This window comes from Humulus lupulus, chromosome 4 (genome assembly GCF_963169125.1).
Source record: "Humulus lupulus chromosome 4, drHumLupu1.1, whole genome shotgun sequence".
NCBI lineage: Eukaryota > Viridiplantae > Streptophyta > Magnoliopsida > Rosales > Cannabaceae > Humulus > Humulus lupulus.
The window spans coordinates 35,567,080-35,587,940 of NC_084796.1; the positions used below are offsets into that span (position 1 = coordinate 35,567,080).

The 20,861-nt window shown below is 29.2% G+C and overlaps 1 protein-coding gene across 1 annotated transcript; it reads left to right on the top strand.

The window, feature by feature from the left end:
* The first annotated feature begins 7,201 nt into the window (after window positions 1–7,201).
* On the top strand, window positions 7,202–8,125 carry LOC133832074 (uncharacterized). The gene has a single exon (XM_062262462.1). It carries the CDS (start codon window positions 7,202–7,204, stop codon window positions 8,123–8,125), a length of 924 nt encoding a protein of 307 aa, XP_062118446.1.
* Window positions 8,126–20,861: the final 12,736 nt, after the last annotated feature.

A 20,861-nucleotide genomic window follows, 5' to 3' on the forward strand; every position in this document is an offset into this window, starting at 1 on the left:
GCACTAATCTAAACACTCTCAATGAAAGCACCAAACTGTCGACGCGGTTTTTCACCAACAGATAATTATACGAATAAGTAGGATGGATTAGTGCTGATTGATAAATCGTAATATGAAAATGATAGTAATCTAGGATGTGGAAATTAATTGCAAGGAACTAATAATCACTCCTTTTTTAGGTGGTTCGGAGGTTAAAATCCCCCTAGTCCACCAGTCGATATTATTGATATCTCATTACTATTTCTTATAAAGTGTTTTGTTTTACCTGAAGAAGCCAACCCCTTGAACTATCCAGGGTTTCAGTATTTATAGGAGATTGATCTCTGAGTAGGTATTGGGGTCATCCTGTGACCTTTTCATCCATCATGGCATTTATGTGATATCGATGATTAATTCTTAAATCTTACAGTGAAGTGTGGTCTAATCAATAGGTAAAGATGGGTAATGGGCCGCATGGGCCAAATCAGGCGTGGGATGTCTGAACACGCACGTTTATACTGCGTATCCGAGAATTCAGGAATAGAACAGACATGTGATGTCTGATATACGCACGTTTATATTGCGTGGTTGACTTTACAAGGATTCGGGGGTGTCAGGCCTCAGATGCACTACAAGCCTAATCTGGCGCTAGCTCATGGCTCTTATCATGCCGACACAATGACTCCAAGGAGCAACTAAATGAATAACCAGCTCGGGCTGGTTACTTAGGGGACGGTGACAAACAGCTCCGGATGGACGATCTGACACGTGTCAGATCGAGTTAGGCCCTTCTCTAGCTCGCCAAAGTGTGTGCGGATATTTAGGGCGTACAAATATCCTAACTAAATCAATAATAAAATATAACTTAAAAAAACAAACAATTTTAATATATACATATTTAACCAATTAAACCCTAAATTTAAAAAGTTAAAAAAATATAAACAAAAATTTACTAATAATAATCAAACTAAACAATTAATAAAACGAAACTTATACAAAATATATACATTAATATATATATACTCATTTACATAAGTAAATTCGAAATTAAATTAAATTAAAAAAAAGTTATTAATAAATAAATAAATTATAATAAAAAAATTCTAAAAAAATAAAATAATAAATTGCAAAGTTTAAACCTAAAATAATTTCATAATCATTAATATAAATCTATTTAAAAATTAAAAATCCGAAATATAGTCAATTTATAAAAAAAAAATCACAAAAATTAAATTTAAATCATAAAAATTAATAAAATTACACTTGTGGTAATTGAGCAATGTGGGTTCTTGAAGTAGAAAACCCCAAAAAACAAATAAAGATTATGAATTTTCAAACTATAATCTTCAAAAAACAAAATCTATACAAAAAAAATTAAAAAAAAACTATATATATAAGTTTCATAAACATATATAAATCATTATTTTGACATTAAAATTGAAAAAAAAATAAGGATAAAAACGTACCTAAATGAGTAGAAGTTCGTTGGGGCGCCGCTGGTTTGTGAAGGAATCGATTCTGAAATTTTTTGAGTGAAATGGGGTCTCGGTTGGGACGATGAGGGTTTATTGAAAAGGTGGCCCGATTGCGTCAGTGGCCCACTGACGGTAATGGGCATTTGCGTCAGTGGGGCACTGACGCAAATGGTCCCATTAAACAGCGTCAGTGTATGTTATGACGCAATTGGACCCTCATTTGTGGCAGTGCCCAACTACCACAAATGTTAATTCTTGGTCAACAGCGTCAGTCAACTGCGTTGACTGACACGTTTGACTGACACAATTGCCTTTTTTTGTAGTAGTGGGTGTAAGCTCGAAATAAGTATGGTCGTCATATGATCCTTCAGTCAGACCATTTTTCTGTAAATGACAACCTCGAAAGCTCGAGGAGTGTGTAGCCTGGAATATGCTCTGAGCTTACAATAGCCATGGTTCGACACTTGTATATATTTCCTGATGCTTCTTTTGCCTTCAGACAACATGGTTCGAGCTCAAGAAGTGTAAGCTCGAATGCGATGACTTCGTCAATGGTTACTTGCTATAAGATCAGGCGAAGTAAAATGACGAGCTCGTGATAAGAGAATAGTCTCGGAGATGTAATGGATTCCGTATTTGAGCTAATCGGTTACATATGAATGTATTTATTGTTGTAAATCCCTATGTTTAAGGGATATTATATAATTTGTTAACCAATCCCATATTTTATGGGATATTTCCGTGTACGTAGCAAATAATGCATTAAGTGGCATTATATCATTTAATTTGCAGAATATCTTCCTGAAATATGTGGGAACGAATTCTAAATCCTTCTCTATAAATAGATAAGGAAACTTCATTTGTAAGGGACCGAAATCTTGAGATCTTGAGGAAAAACTTTGGGCAACTATTCTCTGAAAAGTTTCCAGAAGATTCTCAAACGTTAATAACATAAACTCGTGGACGAGGCAGATTTAACTGCTAAACCACGTAAAAAAGATCATATTTTCATCTTCTTTCATTTCCTCTTATATATTCTTGTTTAATTGCTCTCATTTTTAAGTTGACAAAAAACGGCGTCAACAATAAGCTATATGATAATTTGTTATACTATATGCCAACTTATTAATTTTGAAAAATAAGTTTGAAGGTTACCAAAATGTATCTTAAATAATAAGATACCGTAATATAAATAACTAATTTGTATAGTAAGATGTTTACAAATAAGTTTTAAAGGTAACAAAAATGTATCTGAAATAATATGATGTAAAAATAAATTTTTTTGATAAAAAAGTAACCAATCGGCATTTTATCGGTATTATAAGCAACAACCCAAAAAAATAAAAAATTCAGGAAGCGAGATTTCCTAATTTTTTTTAAAAATTCCAGAATAACATGCTAATGTGTAAATAAGTTGTTTTAAGATATTTTTGGAATTAGTTTACATTTTTAGAATATTTGTGTAAATTTTTTTTTCAAATAAAATGGTAACATTTGTCAATAGTTCGAGTCCACACGTGTCAAGACCGCATTAAATTTGTCCACATTACCTTAGTATATATAAATATACATGTTTCTATTTTGTATTAAATTCCATCAAGTTTTGTAAAAAAAAATCTGTCCAATTAATTACATTTATACCTGACTTCATAATTGTACCCTATAAAGCGGCGGTACTGAGTTTAATTTGCTGACTTTTTTTATAAAAAATAAAAAAAATTATTATTATCTACGTACGTACGGAGCGGGAGGATATCTTTAGGTGAAGTTTGAAAAAACAAAACAGGAGGAATAAAATAAAAAGCACTGGACCATTTTTTTTTTTATATGCTTTTTTTGTTTTCTATGTTTTTTTTCATTATTTGTTTGGACTCTGTATTTTGATAAATTATTTTTTGAATCTTATGTTTTGTAAAATTGTTAAAATAGAACTATAAACTCAATTTTGATAAAGAAAAAATTGAATATAACAAAACAATTTTTAAGCAGAATAATTTTATTTTTGTTCTGAATTGTTAATTTGGTAAATTATTTGTGATTTTAGTTGAGAAAACATTAATCAAAATCGTGTTTAGGGTTCTATTTTAACCATTTTACAAAACATAGGGTCCAAAAAATAATTTGTCAAAATACAGGATCCAAACAGGTAATGAAGAAAAACACGGTAACCAAAAAAATATAAACCTTTTTTTTAAGGATTTAAATGAAAATAAGAATTATTATTATATGGTTTAATTTGGATATTCATCCTTCACTTATGTTTGACAAAACGATTAGATTATGATAATTAAAAAAATTATACTACTTTATTACTTCTCTCTTATTTCTCATATTTATTTCAGCACGTACTAGTAGTTTGATAAATACTAAAATATTGGTTGTATTTTTAACAAACTACTACACAAATATCATTTTAATATAATTTTAATCAAATTTATTTTTAAAAATTCTCACCTCTCAACTACCACATCTTGAAATATAAACAATATTCATTTTATTTTATCATAGCATGAAAATTTAATTAGGTAAGACATGTTTGGCCAAAAATATTGTATTAGATTAAGATTGCACATGTTTATAAGTACACATAAGAGGAGAGATTTCTTCTATCCAATAAAGTTTATTATCTAGCTTAAGAGCATGCTTAGCCTAGAGCTGTAAATACGGGCCGGGCTTTTGAGCACGGCACGAAACCGGCACGAGCCCGGGAGGCACGAGCACGACACGGCACGAAAAAATATGGGCTTGGGCCAGGCACGGCACGAAAAAATATGGGCTCGGGCCAGGCACGGCACGACACGGGCTTAGCACGGCACGGCACAACAAGCCCGAAGGCACGACACGAAAGCACGAACAAACTAGCCCGAAAGCACGACACGATAAAAAACCCGATATTTTGACATTAATAATCATAATAAATTTTTATTTGTCAATAATTAATAAATTAAAATGATAATATATGTCTTATTTTTTTCAATGTTTATATTTTTATAATTATATTAATTTATTTTAAGATTTGTTAGATAAATTTTTAGCATTTATTAGTAGGTATTAAAATTCTAATAATTATCTTTGATATAATTTTGTGTAAAATATTGTTAAAAAATATATAAAAATATCTAAAATTATAATTTAAACAAAGAAATGTATTTGGTTTGGTAGTAAGTCCATTGATGGTGAAAGATGAGGTGGAGGGTTCAATTCTCCATCCTCATATTTTTTGGCAAAAAAAAAGTGGGCCCAAATTTGAGCCCGAATATAGAAAGTGGGCCAGCCCGAATAAGGAAAGTGGGCCGGCCCGACTTGGGCCCGACACGGCACGAGCACGGCACGACATGGGCCGGGCCCATGGGCCGTGCTGGGCCTACTCTTTCAAAAATGGGCCGGCACCCAGCCCGAATTTACCGGAGGCACGAAAAATGTGGGCCGGGCCGGGCCGGGCGGCCCACATTTACAGCTCTAGCTTAGCCAATTTATGTCCTCAATGTTAAAATTACTACTAACATAAGAAAGAGATGCCCCAAAAAGTTAGACAATAAAATTTTTATATCAGAAAAAATAATTTCCAACCCATTGTGATACACAATAATACTATACAAAGCTTGAACCAAAGACAACGAGTCAAGAAGACTTTTACAAGTAGACCAATTTCTCAAACTCATCTTAGTCCCATTAATAGAGCTAGTACTTCTGTCTTAAAAGCCGATAAAACAACTATATAGTAAAAACCAACACATATAAACATGCATCTAAAATTACATGATAATTTTGTTTCTCTTTTACAATCAAACATGCATCTAGAAACATAAACAAATATTATTTATAGGCGGGTTTCAGTTTTGGTTTGAATGTCTAGAAGCAACAACAAAAATTATCTTATTCCCTTTATCATCTTTCAAATAAAAGTGAAAATAATTAAGACATTTCGTTTCATTTTTTTTTTCCTTTTACCAATCTTAAAAGGGTAGGTAACCATTTGGTACCTTGTGTTTTTGCAAAGTATCATCTTAGTACCCCGTGTTTACAAATAATGCTTATTTTGTACTCTGCATTTTGAAATCGTACATATTTGGTACCCTGGATTTTCAAATTGTACATATTTGGTACCCTGTATTTTCAAATTGTACATATTTGGTACCCTAAACTCAAATTTAATTAATAAAATTTTACCAGTTTAATCAAATTACTCTCAATCATACGAGCTACAAATTATATATAACTGCTGACAGTTTGGTCAAATTGACAAAAATTTATCAATTTGGATACTAAATATTTATGTTTTCAAAATACAGGGTACCATATAAATATTATTAAAAATAAAGGGTACTAAAATGATACTTTGCAAAAATAAAAAGTACCAAATGAGTAAATTCCCATCTTAAAACAAAAAAACATTTTTATTCTTTTCTTAAATAAAATTATCTTAACCGAAACTTATATCATCGCAATGATTCATAATCACCATTGAGCTGGTCTACGTGGCTATCATGTGTTCAAGTCCTTTAATTTATTTTATATGTGAAATCTAAACAAATATGAAAAAAAAACTAATAAACTCGCAACCATTAAATGCACATTATATTGTCTAGCTGTGTTACAAACATCAATTCGTTATTATTATTTTAATCATTAATACTCTCGAGTGAAATCACATTGTTTTGAATTATATAATAAAATCGAGGGTGATTTGATAAAATATTCTATTTTTAAAAGTTATTTTGTATTCTAGTCTAGTTTTAATAATTATTTACAAAATGATATTTTATAATTAAGACAACCGGTCCAAAATTTTTAAAAATTGGTCGAAAATTTTAGACAGTTGTTCGAAAAATTTAGACAACTAATCGAATTTTAGACATATGTCATTTTGCAAAAAATATCACAAGTAAACCAAAGTGTGAAGTTACTTAAAAAAATATTATTTTTACTAATTTCTCTAAAATCAATTACACACATCAATTTGTATAATTGGTTTATAATTTATGTATTTCCCTAGCCTCAAAAAAAAAAAAAACCAACCATTATTAAACCACCTTAAACAAAAAGAACACATGTGAACATAACCTGAATCGAGTGATGTCTATTATCCCTCTGTCTCATTCACTCTACGAAATGTGGACACGTGTACAAATACGTATAAATCAATATTGCGTATTACAAAAGAAATTAACATAAACTCATAATCTGCTTCAAAAAAAAAAACATAAACTCGTAATCCCCCAACTACCTATTTCTCATACTATAATAATCATAATTTGTCCACTGCCCTTTTAACTAATTAAAACTAAAATGACTAGTCTCTAGACGGTCCCGCGCAGACTATTTCTTTTTTCACTAAAAATAAAAAATACTGTAAAATTAGGCGAATCCTAACCCTATTTACCGAAGCCGCGTTCGCAATTTCTGTTTTTACCTTTCTCCTTTTCAAATATTTAAGCAAGTGTTATATTCTTTTGTCCAACAAATTAATTTAATTTAAAACTGAAGCTTTTTTTCAATCAGGACCACCACCACCTGTCACAACCAACCACTCATCTCTATAATCCTATTATATACCTCCCTCGAGAGAGAGAAGAGTCCCTATATTTTGTCCAAAACCCCCCACACTTTTGGTCATTTTCACCTAACTCTTCCTTTCTTCTTCTTCTTCTTTATCAATCTGATATTATATTACTTTCTTTAACACATATAGTTTAGCCATATAGCGCTGTATATCTATAGATTTGTGGGGTTTGCGACTGAAAAAAATGCAGACGGATTCGTTACGCTCTGTTAATCCGAGCTTTAATGGCTACTCTTCTTCTGGAACCGGAAATTTAGCCGATATTGCTGCCAGAGTCGTTAACGAGTTTCGCCAAGAGAATGGTTCGAACGGCAGCATTTTTGGTCTCGAGGATGATTATGAGCCGTGGGAGTTTGGGGAAGTTAATCAGGGCCGTTCATTAATCACCATACCTGATGTTCATCGTGAGGAGGAGGGGGAGGAGGAGGAGAGTGAGTTTGAATTCGCGTTTGTTGCAACTGAACCGGACTCGTCGCCGATATCCGCGGACGAAATCTTCTATAATGGTCAGATCAAGCCGGTTTACCCTCTCTTCGACCAGTCCTTGCTTCTCGAAGACAAAGTTTCCTTGAACGACGTCGTTGTGAAGAAGAATGAGGAAACGGTACGTCGCACTCGTCGGCCGCCGCTGAGGAAGTTGATGGTGGAAGAAGAGAGGGAAGCGACGACGTCGTCTTGTTCTTCCTCCGAGGCCGACGAACTCGACGGCTTAAAACAAGGTACGTACTGCGTTTGGAAGCCGAAAAACGGCGACGTTACCGGCAGCGAGTCCGAACGGCGGAACAAGTGCGGGTCAACCGGGTCGTCGAGGCGGTGGAAGCTACGAGACATTTTGAGTCGGAGCAGGAGTGTCGGAAAGGAAGGACTTTTGTTCGCGCCTTCGATCAAGAAGGTAGGAAGTTCGAAACGCACCGGGAAAGAAGAGACGGCGGTGCCGGGGGCGGCGGAGAATGAAAAGTTGAAAAACGGCGTCGTTCCGAAAGAAAACGGCGAAGGAGGGAAGATTAAGAATAAGGATGAGGACAGGAAGAGAACTACGTACAAACAGGATTTTGTGGGGTTTTTGGCTAATGTCAATGGTCTCAGTAGAAATTTGCATCCATTTTGAATTTTGTTTTGGGGTTCAATGTGATAATCTTAATCTCAAAGCTTTGTACAATTTTAATTAATTATGAAGAAAACAAAAACATAGTTTGTATATGTGATTATGTGAGTACTTAATTACTAATTGAGATATTAAAAAAAAGAAGAGAGACATATTTTGGAGGGAATTAGTATGAGATCATCAGTTGAAGTTTTATGTAAAAAAAAATGTGTATATTTCTTCTGGAGATTGAATTTTCATATTTGGGTTCATTTTTCTTTTTTGGGTTTGTATTTTTGTTGAAATTTAAGATAACAAGTGTTTTAATTCTTAATTTTGGAAAAAGAGGAATATTATTATTGGAGATATGTGAATGCGTAACCCTTACTCGATAGCATGACATGTGCTTTTGCTTTTGCGTGGGTCTCACACGTTAATAGACTAATGCAATAGGTCTTGCCAAAAGAAATCCATTATTTTCTAGGCAAAACTTTTCCAAAATTTTATCCTAATTGATTATACTAAAATGAAAAGTAAGCCTGCCTTGAATAGTATATATTACGAAAATCAAATAGTAAAGCCGACAAATTTATACAACTCAAAACAAAATAATTTTTTTGATGATCATCACATAAATATGAAATATTATATATTAATATTTTTGAAGTATTTTAATTGGTGTTAAATATGTTTTTTTTTTTACATGTGCATATATATAAAATGTTAAATATGAATAATTTTATGTCATAAATAAATACACTATATTTATAAACATGTTAAACTATATTATATATCGTTTATATATAATAGAATTTCAACTTCTTTATTAATATTTTTGGAAGAGCTCTTATTTATAATTGTGTAGCGTGTTAATATATGTCTCAAATATATATATATATATATATTTATATATATAATATACTTCATGAAAATTAGAATAAGAAGAAGAATATGAATATTTTCTCTTTTTTATATATGATTGGCGGATATAGATTAATTAATAAAATTGCAGAAATGACATCTTTCACACCTATCAGCATCTATATTAGTTTGGATAATGTGATTAAAGATAGAATTATTTATGAATGACATGATGATGATATGATTAAGTAGAATATTAACACCATGATCAATAGTACTAGGATATATTATGTGAAACTTACATCATTTATATACTAGATACAAACAACGTGCAACATGCAACATGCATGTTTGTTTAGTTTTATTTATAGAATTTATTAAATTTATATTAATGTTATATAAATTTTAATTAACTAATTTATTTATTTTTGTTTAAGTTTATGTTTGTTTTAGTTTTTGAATTTGAGACTCACAACAAGAGGTTATATATTATATGTTTAATGTAATATTAAATATTATACTTGATTTTAAATTTAAGTTTCTTGCTAGTTTTTTTTTTAAAATAATTTGTTGTCAATTCACAGTAGATTATATTATATGTTTAATATGATATTATTCTAATAAGTGAGTTTAAGTTTAATTATATTTTATTTAAGTTATAAAACGTATGATTTTATTATTTAAAAATAATTATCATTGTAAAATATCTAAAAAATATTATATTTTAACTTATTTGATTATTTATTATTTTAAAATAATTATTATTGTAAAATATCTAAAAAATATCATATTTTAATTTATTTAATTATTTATTATTTTTAAATAATTATCATTGTAAAATGTCTCAAAAATATCATATTTTAATTTTTTTAATTATTTATTTTATTTTAATTAAGTTTAAGTGTTTACAAACTACCATTAAATATGATAATATTCTGTTAAATATAAGAATATTCTGTTAAAGTTAACATTAAAAAAATAAAAACGTAGATAACAGAGTGTTAAATATATATATCTTCTATATAATAAGTGTGTAGATAACAAAAATTCTTGATTTTAATGGTTTCTTATTTTTTTTAATGCTAAGTTTAACGAAATATTCTATATTTAACATAATATTATTATATTTGATAGTAGTTTGTAAACACTTAAACTTAAATCAAATAAAATAAATAATTAAAAAAATTAAAATATTATATTTTTGAGATATTTTACAATGATAATTATTTAAAAATAATAAATAACTAAACAAATTAAAATACGTTATTTTCAGATATTTTACAATGATAATTATTTTTAATAATAAATAATTAAACAAATTAAAATATGATATTTTTGAGATATTTTACAATAATAATTATTTAAAAATAATAAAATCATACGTTTTATAACTTAAATAAAATTTAATTAAACTTAAACTCACTTATTAGAATAATATCATATTAAACATATAATTAAAAAATACGTATATATATTTAAAAATTAATGAGAGAAAAAATACATATATATAATACTGGATATTTAATACTAATATAATATAAATTTAAATATTATAATAATAATATATAATACATAATCTTAATTTTTATTAAAAAAATTATCATTTATGTTTAAAAATGTATCATATTATATATCTATCTATACATATATATTTAAAAGAAATCGTAAACAGTGTTTTGGTATAATTTTTCATTTAATATGTTATACTATTTTTTATTTATAATATTGTTTATTTATTTGAAATATTTATATGACGATGATACAAATTTAATAAATATAATTAATGAATTATATAAATAAAACTAAGCAAACGTGCATTGTACGTTGCTTGTATATAGTATATATATATTTATAAGTTATTTATACAGCCTAGATTATAACATGGAGGCAACTACTACAAGAAATGCTTTTTAGGATTTGCGGGGCGCGAGCCTTTTAATTGAGAGCCTAAAAATTTTTTTTTAGAGCTCACATTGCGAGTCCTGAAAATTTTTATTTTTAATTTTTAAAAATTTAATTGGTTGCCAAAGCTCCCGCCGGAGCTCCGATGATGACGGCGGAGCCACCACTCCACGGTGGTGGTTCAGGAAAACGATGATTGGGCTTCGAAGCCCAAAGCTCGAGGAACGTCATGGTGGTGATGGTTTCTCTTGGAAAGGCCTAGAATGGATGTATTAGAGTTGGGTTTTTATGCCCTAATTAAAACTCAATTTCTTTGTAATCTCATTTTATTATCAATAAACGAATAGAAATCATTATTTGACTTGGTCAATCACTTTCCTCACACGTTTTATTTTCATGATTAATTGTTTAATATAAACTTAGGTAATCTTATTTATAGTGACATAATCACAGTGGAATATAAATATGATTATATGTTCAAAATAAGTTAGTCCTAAGATTAGCCAGTGCACATGATTTACACTGACTTGTCAATCTACGATATAATCTACTTATACATTACAGTGTTATGTTCTTTCCAGAACATTAGCAAAGTAGATAAGATCGGATGTTTTTGTTACATCAGGCTGGACCGATATTGACAGTTGATAAGATAAGTAAACATAATGTTATTATCTATTCTAGTCATACCATATAGTTGACCATAGGTCAATTCAATCTCAATTATGAGTGGTTAGTATTCTAACTGATTGTATTATTTGAGTTCTTTGACTTGTTCGTTACCAGCTTACCCTACGGATTAGCCCATACTTACATCTTGGGAACTCGGTAGTATAATTGAGTGGGAGTGTTAATCATAGATATGAACATCTATAGCTTCTGATGAAGAAGTGAAACGATGATTTCCTTTTAGTTTGGTTCAAGGTGTTAAATGATAGAGATCTCATTTCAGTAATTAAATTAGTTTACTGAAATATCATTTACAAGGAATTAAGTGTTTTAAGGATAAAATACAATGAGGGGTAAAACGGTATTTTAGTCCTATCTCATTGTAGACTATCTATAGAGGATTGAGTGACAATTGTGGTTGTAACAATGGATAATTAATAGCGTATCTATATTTGTTATAGAACGTTCTATGAATTCAAGAGTGCAATTCGGAGTCTATAGTGGAGTCACGAGAAATTATTAAGTTAGTAAATTTATTTGTTAGATTTATGATAACTTATTGGAGCTTGATTTCATAGGCCCATGATCCCCATTGTACCTTGGATAAAATCATCTAGATAGTCTCAATTAATTGATTTAATTATCAATTATAATTATCAAAGTTGACTAAGTCAATTTTGGATAGTTTCACAGAGTTATGTAATTTTGAGAAGAAAAGAGAAATTAAGGCATATTTATTAATTGAGATAAATTTGTATCTAAATTAATAAATAAGTTTAAATCAATGTTCAAATTATAAATAATTAATTTGATAAATGATTTAAATAATTATTTAATTAAATAAATCAATAGAAAATAATACATGCCTTGATTTTAAGTCCAATGGGCTTATAATCAAATGAGAAATTTCACGGACCTAAAACCCATAATAATTTCGACCTAGGGCTTCAAATTGGCTATTGTTTTATTGATTATTTTACTTAAATTAAATGACTTAATTGAGTCTATAAAAGGAGTGCTTAGAGAGAAGTCAAAACATAAGTTTAATAGCTAGTTTTCTGATAGTTTTAGATTCTCTCTAAACACAAGTCATTTTCTAAGCCTCTTTGTTATTTTATCTTCTTCTCTTTGTATCTATCTCATGTGTTGAAAATTGCCCACTCTAGTCTAGGTGATTCTAATGATACATTGGAAGACTGTGAAGAAATTAGAAGAACAATTCAGTTTCTTGATAATACTATGCAACAGAAAGAATACAAGAGTTAGAGAAACTGAAGGAATGACTATTTCATTCCGCTGCGTATACTGTAAGTATTCTTATTTTTGTTTATCTTTGAATTCAATTTTAGAAACATGTTCTAGGTTATCTCATATTAATTTGTTTAATATTAGATCTACATAAAATAAATAAAGATCATTTATCAGTTTTCCCAACATTAGAGCCATGAATTCTCGAATCTCTATGGATTTCGGCGAACGTCGATTCCAATTTCGACGATTATTGAGTCCGATATTTTAGTGGGTTTTGAAGCCCAAAGCATAAGGAATGCAGTGGTGGTGGTCATTTAGTTAGGGGTTGCTTGAGGTGGTCGGAAAATGCCCAAATTTTTTCAGAAACCCACATAGTCGCCGAACTTTGGAGGCTCTGTCGAGAAGGCTAGGGGGCGTGTGCGGCTAGGGGCTCGTGGTGCTAGGGGTTTCGGGGGCCGGGGAAGATGCCTGGGCAATGCGTGCAGGTGGGGGTGGCCGGAGAGCTGCCGTTCGTGGCTGGCAGCAAGTTGCGAAGAGAGAGAGAGAGAGAGAGAGAGAGAGAGAGAATGGGCTGAGTGTTTTTTTTCTTTTCTGATTTAATATATAATAAAAATTTTGTTAAAAAATATTATTTAAACTTTTAGGACACACATAAGTTTTTAGGGCTCGCACTATGTGTCCTAAAAGAAATTATTTAAGGACTCTCAATGAGTGTCCTAAAAAGTCCATGAACTTTTGTTAAAAAACAAAATTCAAATTTTAGGAACCACATTAGTTTTTAAGGCTCGCATCGCGTGTCCTAAAAAAATTCTTTATGGACTCTCAATGAGTGTTCTAAAAAGTCAAGGAGCTATTTTTAGGGCTCGCATCTAAGTGAGTGCCCTAAAAAGTGTCATAAAAGCTTGTTTTTGTAGTAGTGAGAGGATCAAAATTATTTTTTAATAAAGACTCTATTAATATATATATATATACAGAATAATTAATGCATAATTTTTTCTTTAATTTTATGGGGCCAACATTTTTTTATATATATTTATAATAATTTTTAAAAAAATAACATTATACAAAAATATAAAAAAAAAGTTAAGAGGCCCCTAGCTCCGTCATTGTATATATGTATATTACATATAGCAGGGCTGACACTGAAAAAAAGTGGGCCTAAGACGGTTTTAATAAATTTGAAAAAAATTAGCCTTTTTGTATATGTAATTTTTTTAAATAATTTTAAATAAAATTAAACTAATATTTAGTAATATAAATACATTCTAATTTTTGAACCCTGGGTAGGGGTGGGCCCTAGGCAGAGGCCTAGCCCGCCTATGCCCAGGACCGGACAATAAATATATAATACATCTAATTTGCAAATAGCTAGTACCAATTCAATTTGAAAAACTATATATTTACTTTTTTTTGGGGACTTAGAAATGGATGGCTTGAATTCAACTAATATATATATATATATATTTATATACATAAATGTTATGTTAAGGTAGTATTATATTTAAAATTAATTCAAATAAAGTTGCTCAATACGTAATTACTTACCTAATCAATATTACTGATAATACAAGTGTACTTAAGTGGGAAATTGAAAACCAAACTTTAGAATAATTCAAAACTAAATGGCTCAGATTCTTGTAATTATCCTTAATTCAATATAATTAAGCTACACAGTCAAATGACATTTTAAATAAAAATAAAATGATCAATAGCCAGCGAGTTAGATTAGTTTAGCTTGTACGTTTATACATATAATATATATATATATATATAATACACATGACATACAATATAACTAACTTGTCAAACAAAAAGTATGTACTACTCGATATTAATTACCTTGTTTTTTTGTAAATACATTTTCCATAGATATGAAACTGAGTTTTTTAATTTTTAATGGTGACCTAACTCTGCCTTTTAACACAGGCAAGAAAGCAAGGGTGAACAAATTTTTTTTTTTTTAAAATTGTCAGAATAATGTTCTTAATTAGTGACAAATGTAAATTATTATCAATTTTTTTTCTACATTATAAAGACAGATATATATCTGGCTTTTCCTATATAGGGACCAAAATCTATCATTTTCGGAAGAGGGACATGCTGATTTATAAAACGACAGAGCAAATTAATTTTCTAGACATATTAATTATTTGATATATATAAAATTAGACATTGAAAAAGAAGAAGAAAAAAGGGACAAGAATAGCATAAAATGAATAATAATCAATATTCTTCTACAGCTTTCGTCTAGATTTTATGTTATAATTATATATAATTATTGTAACGATCTAGAAAAAGCAAAATATCAACTTTTCTTAGGAGTGGTTGAATGTTCTTTATTTGGCTCCATTATTAGGAAAAAACCAATGTCACTTGCCCTAGTACTCTTCCAAGTTCCAACTCCTTTGCTTCAATTGGGTCCCCCTTGGTTTGCAATAAAACATCATATAAAGGCTCTTAATTTATTTTTAATATATACATAAATAAATAAAGTTGAACTCAAGTGAGTACTGGTAATTACCAAATTAAATATTGTAGTATAATATTATGAGATAATTTAATAATGAAAACTTACTGAATGGAGTTTCTTCTCACTTTTGTAATTAATATTATTTATTATTTCTATTACAATCCCCAGTGGTTGCAAAAAAGCTTCCAGAAAATAGCTTAGAAAAATGTGAAAATCAGGAAGATTCTCACTATCTTTGTTCTTTACTGTCTGAGAAAGAAACTGGAAACTGATCATCAGGGAATAAACTGTGGAAAACCAAGATTATTTATTTATTTATTTTGATTTTCCACTTGATTTGCTGTCTTCAATTGACTCAAAAAGTGAAAATGGGAAATTTTGGTCAAGTGAAGGCAAACTGCTCCCACATATAGAAACACAAATATATATACTATATCGATCTTTGTTATAATGCTGTGCTAAATTTATGTGATAATACTATATTAAATTATAATATAATGTTATAAAAGAGGATAATTTAAAACATACGTACTATAACTGTGACAAATTTGACACTACATACAACCTATGTTAAATTTAGCATAATAATAAATTAAAATTATACTTTTAATAAATATTTATTAAAATTATACTTTTAATAAATATTTATTAAAATTAATAATCAAAATAATTACTTTTTTATATTTATTTATTTATCTAAAACACAATTGTGTTTAATAAAATATTACTAACTCTATATTTTTTTACATTGCATAGAAATGTAATCCTAAATATTAGGCCAAATATACATATAACTACTTTAATTAGTCTTAATTTTACATTTAAATTGAAAATGTTCTTGTCTAGCTAACAGTAAAATTAATAATAATTATTACGTACTATCTTTTTTTGGTATTTTCTATCTCCACCAATTAATCTAATTCTCAACTACTTAACATGCATATATATCTCTTCTATATAATAAGAGGGTAGATAACATAAATTTGTTGTTTTAACAATTTTTTATTATTTTAATGTTAACTTTAACGAAATATTCTTATATTTAACAGAATATTATTATATTTAATGATAGTTTGTAAACACTTAAACTTAAATAAAATAAAATAAACAATTAAAAAAATTAAAATAAGATATTTTTTAGATATTTTACAATGACAATTATTTAAAAATAATAAATAATTAAACAAATTAAAATATGATATTTTTCAGATATTTTACAATGATAATTATTTTAAAATAATAAATAATTAAACAAATTAAAATATGATATTTTTGAGATATTTTACAATGATAATTATTTAAAAATAATAAAATCATACGTTTTATAACTTAAATAAAATTTAACTAAACTTATAAACTTACTTATTAAAATAATATCATATTAAACATATAATATAATCTACTGTAAATTAGCAACAAATTGTTTTTTTTTAAATTAGCAAGAAAATTATATTTAAAATCTACGTATAATATTTAATATTACATTAAACATATAATATATAATCTCTTGTTGTCACTCCCAAATTTAAAAACTAGAACAAACATAAACTTAAACAAAATAAATAAATAATTTAATTAAAATAGGATATTTATTTCAAAATTTATATAACATTAATATAAATTTAATAAAAATAATTAATAAATTCTATAAATAAAACTAAGCAAACATGCATATTGCACGTTGCTTGTACCTAGTATATATATATATATTAGGTAGAAGAAACATATAATGCACATTTTCTTAGTATTAAAGTTTCAAACATTGTCTATAATTTTAATAAAAATTAGTTTATTGTTTTTTTTAAAATATATATATATATATAATATAATGAATTATAGTCTTATAGTATATATAAATATTTATATCAATAATCTCTACGTATATAACATCTAAACATAACGTTGTTATAAATATATATTTACATAGCTATATGATATATATATATATAATACAATAATATTTAAAAAAAAATTAATAATAGAAATAAAATAAGAATAGAAAAAGTCATAGTGTAGACAATAGTATACACATGCATCAACTATTTTTAGTTTCTAATATATCTCGTAATGTCATTTGGTGAATTTGATGAAGAAAAAAAGCTCCAATCACTTGATAAAAAACAAACTATCACACAAATTTATAAGATAAAAAATGATATGTATGTCTTTATTATTTTTAAATAAATATGATTTAATTATTTAAATTATCATAAAATATCTATTTTACTCAATTAATTAATTTGTTTTTGTTTAAGTTTATGTTTGTTCTAGTTTTTCAATTTGACTGTGCCAACAAAAAAAATTATATATTATATGTTTAATATAATATTAAGTTTAAGTTTAATTAAGTTTTATTTTAGTTATAAAATGTATAGTTTTATTATTTTTAAATAATTATCATTGTAAAATATCTCTAAAATCATATTTTAATTTGTTTAATTATTTATTTATTTAAGTTTAAGATATGTTTACTATAATGCCCCGAATTTCCTAATAGGGTTTATGACCTTGATTAGGAGGCCGGGAGGGCCATAATTGATTTATCATGGTATTAAATGATCATATGCATGTTAATGTGAATTATATTGTTATATGATGATAAATACATGCATATGGGTGTATTTATAATCATAAGGGCATTTTGGTAATTTGGCATGTTGAGGGCATATTTGTAAATTGGGTGCATATTGTAATTTGTGAATGAGATTTTATTATTATGGAGATATATTCGAGCTATTCGGCATGAGACGATCATAGATTATGAGTTAGCGGTTTTGTCATAACGGGGTCAAGTATTGGGTAATAAGAATGTTTATTTGATGATAAATTGGGAGTATTTGAGTCAGGATGTAATTCTGGAAGTTTTGACTATAATGTCCCCGGTGGTGTTTTCGGGACCCTGAGCCCTAGGTTTTATTTGAGGTTACTTAAGCTTGAAGTAGCTTGTCAGATAAGAACGTACGTTAGAAAATCTCTCTCTCTTCCCGATAGCCTATTTTACCGTTCGAAGCTTTCTTAAGGGAATTTCGAGTTCTAGGAGTCGGAATCAAGCGAGGGTCGAGGCATAGCGATCCTAGGAAAGATTAGAAGCTTTTTAACCGAAGGATTTGACGAAAAACAACCTAATCAAAGGTAATCTAAGTTTGAAGTTTTGAGTATCTAAAGTTTTTAAGCTTAGAATTGGACTTTGTAAATTGTTGGGTTTTTGGTTGGTTTGAGCCTTGGGTATTGAGGGTTATGGAGTTTTGGGAAGCTTGGGAACTTTGTTTTGATGATTGGGGAATGTTTGGGTATGATTCTGGAAGCTTTTAGAAGTTGAAAATACGTTTGGGCATGGCCTAGGGTTGGGGGCCGCGGCCTTAGCTCGAGGAAGAAGGAGAAGGGTTCTGACTTGGCTGGGCGCCGCGACCCTTGGTGTTGGGCACCGTGGCGCTTGCTTCAGGAAATTCTGGGGGCCGCGGCCCAAGGTGCTAGGGCCATAGCCCTTGCCCTGTTTTCACCCCGTTTGCTCGTTTTGACCCCAGGAATTTAGCTATAGGCCTCGGGAGTGTTCTTACTACTACTTGGATTAGTTTGGATTGTTGTCCCGGAGGCTAGATTTTGGTTTGTTAACCTATGTTGATCATTTTTATTGATGGTATCCCAGATTTGGTTATGATTAGGTGACCGCAAAGGGTTTAAAGGTTGATCGTTCTTAAGGGTCGTTCTTATATTGGTTCTAGCTCGAATCTGAGGTAAGAAAACTGCACCCTGTGTATATGTGACATGCATGGCTATTATTGGTGCATGTTGGATTGTTAAATATAATGCATATGATGCACGAGAAACATGTGATTAGGACATGCTTTACATATTGAGTATGATATTGTTCAGAGCTTGAGCCTCTGTGTTCGTGCATAGTCCTAATTGTACTAGTACATGTTAAGTAAGCATGCTGAATACCTTGTTTATGGATATTGGATATGTGATATGTGTTTGGTGGCATGGCTTACTTGTGTGTGGCACTGACTTATTAGCCAGAATCGGCAATGGTGTTAGATCCATGTGTGAAGCTGTGATTTACTAGTCAAGTTCACAATGGGTTGAACACTGGTCGTGTTTTACTGACCTAAGAGTCAGAAATGGCATAGCGTCATGAACGCCGAGCCAAATGAAGATTAGATCTAATCGATATCAGCAAAGAATGACTCTGTAACGACCTCCTTTCTTAACATACATATATATAGTGTAAAAACAAAGTTTAACCTGAATATAACAATACTGAAATTCTGAATTTTCAAAAACTTTATTAAACAATACATAACTAATGTTCATAACCTCAAACCATACAATACTCACAACTAAATAAAAACTTTATCTTACATACAAATCTTAATACTTTTATAAATAATTTTCGTGGCGTTACTACACCTTAACGTAGAAATGAAGATGTATCCAACCGATAAATTGAAAAGCTTTATGTAAATTACAACGTTCACAAAATACTTTTAATGAAATATAATTATAAAATCAAGTTTCTCGTTTATTTATAAAATAGCATAGCAGAACTCCACTCCCTTCAGGTCAGCCTCATATGTACAGTCATGTTGGCTCCACGTATACTCATCAACAATTTATATTTGGGGCCTCTTACCTACAATACAAAACATTATCTGATGAGCTAAGGCTCAGTAAGCAGAATAACTACCTCATATGCATTAAAATAAACGTGCAACATGCTATGTATTTTCTTTCTTTCACTTTCCTTTCTTTTGGGTCCTAGAGGATGCTGCTACCAGCATTACATAGGGAATCACATTCCCACCTGAACATAAACATGATAATAGAGAATTTCTCCCTCATAAACATTCATTATATAGGGACGTACATCTCCCTCCTTACATTTTTGGGACGTAGGTCTCCCAAGCAGCACCTCTACTTTAACGCTTTCAATAACTTGTTTGTGAACATTAAGCGTGCTTATGCATAAGAAATATAACATTCTTAAAAATAACTTATGCATAAACACATGCCAGAATAACATATAAAGCATATAAATGCACATAAGACACATAAAAGACTTGTATTGTAGATGAAGATTCTACTTACCTTGCGTCTTGATAAAGCAACCGAAATTGTTAGCTTCCTGATAAAAACACAAACTATTAACTTACATAAAATCTACATGATGTAATTTTTAGTTTATAGTTGTTGTTATTCTATTTTTTCTTATTTTCTTATTTTATTGTTTATTTTATGTCCAAGCATATGGTCATACTATAATTGTCCATGGCAAGATCTCGGTCTAAAAGTCGTGGTCAAGGTCATACGGAAATGTCCAGGTCATAGTATCAGTCCATAATAATAGGGAATAAAGTCATATAATAAAAGTCCATATAGTCCAAAGTATGTGACCATAGTCTATATAAGTTTAATATTATAAAGATACATAAAAAAAATAGTTTATATTTCAATTTTGGCATTGTAAAATATGATGGCATGGTAAAATAATCCATATATAAATTTTAGCATTTTAATGGCATAGTAAAGTAATCTATATAAATTTTGGCATTATAATGGCATGGTAACATAATCCATATATAAATTTTGGCATTATAGTAAAATAAT